At 43.9% G+C, this 6,000-nt stretch overlaps 1 protein-coding gene across 2 annotated transcripts in view; it reads left to right on the top strand.

Moving 5' to 3' along the window:
• The window catches only part of Nedd4 (NEDD4 E3 ubiquitin protein ligase), a 72,456-nt gene extending 69,228 nt beyond the window's left edge, over positions 1-3,228 (top strand). The window contains exon 26 of one of the 2 annotated variants that reach the window (XM_085844782.1): positions 473-3,226. In XM_085844782.1, coding sequence (XP_085700908.1) covers positions 473-575 — 103 coding nt within the window. In that variant the 3' untranslated portion in view covers positions 576-3,226. Of the gene's footprint in view, positions 1-472 lie in introns of both variants that reach the window. The other variant, XM_085844781.1, reaches the window with a different exon arrangement.
• Positions 3,229-6,000: the final 2,772 nt, after the last annotated feature.

Below are 6,000 nucleotides of genomic sequence, written 5' to 3' on the forward strand. Positions count from 1 at the left end.
CTTGGATCCAGAAACCCATCCTGCTTGGGCTCCAAATCCAGGCAGCTAAAGATAGAGAGGCTCTGGGCTGGAGGGCTTGCTCAGCAATTAAAAGCACTGACTGTTCCTGAGTTCCGTTCCCAGCAACCACATGGTTGCTCACAACCATCTGTAATGGGATCCAATATTCTCTTCTGGTGTGTCCGAAGACAGCTATACTCACACATAAAATAAATCAATCTTAAAAAAAAAAATAGGCCCAAGAGTGCCAGAATATTCTGTCTTGGTGGCTAACATAGTCAAGGAACACAGTTGTCTGGAGAGAGGTGTAAGGACGAGACTGCGCCGGAGGCCGGGAGACTTCCCTGGCTGTTGTGACCTCTAATAGCAATGATGGAACATGCTCTTGACCACGTAGCAGTGGGACTATGGGTACCATGGTGACATTTCCTCCATCTCTGTCACTCTAACCAGATCCTCTCAATCTTTTCAGCTTCAATCGCCTGGACCTGCCACCCTATGAATCCTTTGACGAACTCTGGGATAAACTTCAGATGGCAATTGAGAACACGCAGGGCTTTGATGGTGTTGATTAGATTACAAGGAACAAGCTGTGGTGTCTTGTACATCATAGTTTCCAAGCAAAAGCAAAAACAAAATCACATTTTAACATTTTCCAGATGATTTCTAAAAGATGGTCACTGGCTCTTCCCACCGAGACCAGAGGACAGTTTATCCATGATTTTAGCCACCACCATGCTGACCTGTTCACTTGTCCAGTTACTTTGTCCAGTTGTTGGGGTTCATGTGTAAGACAGGATGTGAGTCCTGTATGCCTGAGTTCTGACCGTATCTCATCTTGCTAGGCACATCCTTCTGAAACTACTGAGATTCCAACTGTGAAATATCTGTAATGAGTAGCTGGTGGGAAAAATTTGATGCTTTTTAAAGATGAAATTTGGACAAAGAAAGTCTTTAATGATTAGTATACTGCGACATACTTAGTACCACATGTCGCTACTTACTCTGTAGACCTGCCTAGTGTACCTTTATCGCCTAGAACCTTGAAGCCGCTTTGGAAGATGTATCACACGTGTTTTTAGTCACTTAAGTCACTTGTGTTTTAAAAAAAAAAAAATGTACTCTTCACTTGGAAGTATTTCACGTTTGTTAGCATGCAGCTTGAGCCTTACAGGCGATTCTGGAGACAAGTGGAGCAAGCTTTTATTGCAGTGTGTAGTGAGTCTTAGGCCTCCTTTTTGCCTGTGCATCCTAAGGCTAGAGTCATTATGTGTTAGTGCGTTAGAATTCCTTCAAACACGAAACAAGCTCCACAACGCAGTGTTTCTAAGCATGCCGTGAAGAACCGAGTTCCATGTATGACTTGCCCTTACCAGCCACTCTTCACGCTTGCAGTCACGTAGTACATACGTGTTTACGGAGTTCATTATGTTTACAGATTAAGCAAATTTCTGTAGTTGCATTTTTATATTTTTAGTATCACATTAGTATAAAAATTTGTTTAAAATAACCAAAGAGTAGTTCAATGCATAATTTGTATGAATTTGTTACCAAGTTTCTTATGCTTTCTAAAAAATACTGTTTCCTATGAAAATTATGTTTTATCAAAAGTCAAGAACCCTTGGGGCAAAAATGCTACAGGTGGAGTTCCACCATAGTCACCTTGAGGCACAGGAAGAGGTTCCATGCATGAATCTGCACACATAAGCAGTGCTGGCTGCTGTGCACCAGGCCCTTGGGATGAAACCATCAGTAATGACATCCAGCTCCTTCTTCATCCTCAGGCTTAGAAACGTGTGGGACGGTGACTTTACAGTCAGTGGGAAGCAGGAGTCCGCAGAATAACAAAGGCAGAAGGACAGGAAAGCGAGGTCCGAGTCCGACTGCGAGGTCATATCTGCCAAGGCTCCTTCTTTCTAGTCAGCTTGCACTGGTGATTATACGGAAAACGCTCTTAGATATGAGAAAAGCAATGTGACATGCAATGAGTTAGTGTAAGCTTGTGTTATAAACTTTCCAAATGCTTATAAGTAGCCTGTGGGAGCTGTAAGAAATACTTGGGGCCATTGATTTAAGCTTGTTGGCTCTAACATGACTAATACCTGTCAGCCTATGGTAGGGATTTCAGTGACAGTAGCAGAAACGCTTTCCATAGACCACACCACTATGTTGATCGGGGAAAGACACCCCCAGGCCAGTGCATGATTCCAGAGTGTCCTGATCAGTCAGCCAGGCATGGCCACGGTCCAGTGTTGATTTTTATCATTAGCCAGCAGAGCCTGCAGCACGGGGCTCATTTCCCCATCTGGCAGATGTGGATAGCTGGGTCCACTCATTCTGCCTCTCGAGGCTATGGTAAGTTCTTAAAGGGGTACTTTTCCTGCAAGCCACCAGAGTCTGCCTCAGCCGTCCCCTCCCAGTCAGCATGTTCACCTAAAGTAAAGTGATTTAGAGTAGGCGAGGAGGATCCCTACTATGTGCTGGATTATGTGTGTGTGTTCATGTAAGAATCTCAGCGTCAAAAGTTCACTTCCTCCATAGTGGCAACATAACACTAATATGGGCCGGTGTGTTATCTGGAGTGCCCCCATTGTGTGGAACTATAAGGGTGAAAACAGAACTGTACATGGTTGTTCAGTGTCGCCCCCAGAACTCATCCCCAGCAGGGCTTAGGAAACACGAGCTTCCTTCCTCCTTCACACCCATTTCCCTTTGGATGATTCAGTGACATCACAGAACCAGGCATGTCCCCATCCCTACCCCAGGCGTGTAGTAACGGTCCGCAGGGACCCTGGCTGGAACACCACAGCACCTCATGCTAGTGCATGAAAACATCTCATTGATATTCTACCACTGGGGCATTGTGGAGTCACATTCACGAAACACGAAGACCTTGTACTTCTCTAGAAAAGTGTTTTAGCCTTCTTTTTCTCTAGTCCCCACCCCAACAAATGAAACACAAAATTGCATTACAAAAGCAAACCCAAATGGTATTTGTTTTCGATTTTATTTATACCGCTCAAGTTATTCCTTATACGTATCAAGTTAAACTCAATTGGTTTTAATGATAAGCTATTTGACATTGTTTTTAAATTTTTTCTTATATGGTAAATGTATATCCAGATTAAGGTATCGAAATTTATTGCATAAACTATAAAATCATTTTCAAAATCTCAATTCCACAAATAAAGTTCTATTCTGATTTTAAAAACAAAGCTGTGGCTCCGTTACCTAAAAATGTTTCAGTCTCAAGACGGCTTGGTGGATGTGTGAGTGGCTTCCATGATTAACTGACAGACAGCTGCCTTCTGGCCTCTAGGCTAGCAAGCATAGAAGGTGCTTAGCTTAGGACTCCCTATTGGTTTTGGGTTACACAGTTCTCCCTATAATAATGCCTAGTTCCTACATGTACTACGCACACACCCCTCTCCAGACAGTGCACCAGGAACTTTAGAGCCCCTGGAATCCTCCCACTGGATTACATAAAATCCCACTGGGCTACATAAAAGTGTGAGATTCCTCACTCCTGGTAGCAGTCAGATTTAGACAGTGGGCTGATCTGACTTGAACTGACTTTAGGGTGCATATGCAGTAACACAAAACTGTCTTCTAGTAAACTGTGGGGAGAATCCCCTATTGACCTTCTATGCCTGTGCATAATTGTGTGTGTATGACTAAGGTCAGACAGACATACATACATAAAGATGCATTGTGGCAGTCGGTCACAACCCTCAATCCTTTCACAGGGGTCACATATCAGATATTTACATTATAGTTCCTAACAGCAATTACAGTTATGAAATCGCAATGAAAAACTTGTGGTTGGGAATCACCACACAAGGACCTGTATTAAAGGGTCACAGCATCAGGAAGGTTGAACCAATGCATTGTGAGGTGGGAAAAGTGAATATATTACCTAACCTGTCAACCAAAATAGGGGGTCACCCAAGCTACAGCTCCTCCTTCCTTTAGACCTCTGTAGCCTGGGTCCTTGAATGTTCTCACTCACGTAGCCTCCTGTTGGTACTATCTCTGCTCAAAACAAACAAAACAAAAAAACCCAAAACTTTAAAAAGCCAACCCCTAGGACAGAGTTGGAGAGCTTGATCTAGCCTAGCTGGGCCAGTGTTGGAGAACTCACACTGGTGGTCCTGATGCAAGTGAGCTGGCAAGCCAAACATCTCGGCTACTGCCCAAGCCCAAGGCTCTGTGTTGGCCTACCCCATCTGTGAACTGTTGTAGTACATGAAGGAGCTTGTCCTGAAGATCCAAAACTGTAGCATCTCCAGGACACAGGGCAACAGTAGGATATCCAAGAGAAGGCCTGGTGAGGCTCCGGTATTGATAGTGTAGCAGAAGCCAGAGGCCCTAAACCAGACCAATGACTCAATTAACATTTGCAATTGAAGACGTATGGACAGAGGGATATACTGTGGCACACACTGACAGACTGCAGCTTCCATGATGATATTGGGGGGGGGGGGGTGGCAGGAGAGCTGGGACGATTTGAAGGTAATCCCCACCCTCTGCATCAGATGCGACAGGCATGTTACAGGTTTGCCGTTAAGAGTGTTCTTTCACATCATGTTTTCCTACTAGGAATTGCAAACTTAAAACATTTTTCAACCTTTAACATATTTTGTAAAAAAGTAGGGGATTCAGTTCCTCCATTTCTCTTTACTGACCTTGGGTTTTCCTTTTGAATTTCTGGGCAGGGAAGGTGAATGGGTGAGTGACTGCTTTCAGGAATGAAATAAAGATTTGTTAGTGGGAAGCAAATAAAACACATTTAAGTCGAAAAAAGGGTGGAGGGTGGATAAGGAGGAAGAGGAGATGAATAGGGATGGAGAGCACGATGTGAAATTCACAACCTATCAATAAAACATTTTAAAAATTACATCAGGCCTCACTGGGCCACCCTCTACCCATGACCAGTGCTCAGTGCTTGCATTTCTAGAACTCACTTTCCCACTTTTTCCATCCCTTCTTTGGGCTCAGTGACCGCAGCATTGATATCCACTGTGACCAGTCACTTTATATTAACCATCATTTATTTTTGCATGCATTTGGGCAGCTTACGGATGGAAAAGGCTTTGCATGCATCTTTTTCTTTTAATTTTTTTATTTTTATTTATACATCTGTGTGTGTGGTGATACACACATGAGATCAGGTTCCCTCAGAGACAAGAAGAGAATATCAAATCCCCCAGAGCCACAGTTATAGAGAGTTATGAGCTGCTAGATGCAGGTGCTGAGAACTGAACTCAGGTTCTTAATTGCTGAGGAAAAAAAAAGGCTCTTTTAGAGGCTACTGGTAGTTGTTCACTGCTCGGGAGGAGGTGTCATTTTCTTAAGTGGTGACCCTCTTACATGCTGACTGTGCTCCAGTAAATAACCCCCCATCTTCAAAAACATGTATTGTGTTGCATTTAATAATTTCTTAAAAGGTTTTTAAGGGCTGGAGAGATGGCTCAGCAGTTAAGAGCATTGACTGCTCTTCCAGAGGTCCTGAGTTCAATTCCCAGCAACCACGCGGTGGCTTACAACCATTTGTTTGTTTGTTTGTTTTTGGTTTGGTTTTTCAAGACAGGGTTTCTCTGTGTAGCCCTGGCTATCCTGGAACTCACTTTGTAAACCAGGCTGGCCTCGAACTCAGAAATCTGCCTGCCTCTACCTCCTGAGTGCTGGGATTAAAGGCATGTGCTACCACGCCCGGACAGAAAAAGACTTCTAATTACTTGTTTAGGCATTGCCAAGGTAGGTGGCTGTCTTAGTTAGGGTTTTTACTGCTGTGAACAGACGCCATGACCAAGGCAAGTCTTATAAAGAACAACATTTAATTGGGGCTGGCTTACAGGTCAGAGAGGTTCAGTCCATTATCATCAAGGTGGGAACATGGCAAAGTCCAGGCAGGCATGGCGCATGCTGAGCTGAGAGTTCTACATCTTCATCTGAAAGCTGCTAGTGGAAGACTGACTTCCAAGCAACTAGAGTGGGGGT

This window comes from Mus caroli, unplaced genomic scaffold (genome assembly GCF_978045245.1).
Source record: "Mus caroli unplaced genomic scaffold, Mus_caroli_1 scaffold_11, whole genome shotgun sequence".
Taxonomy (NCBI): Eukaryota; Metazoa; Chordata; class Mammalia; order Rodentia; family Muridae; genus Mus; species Mus caroli.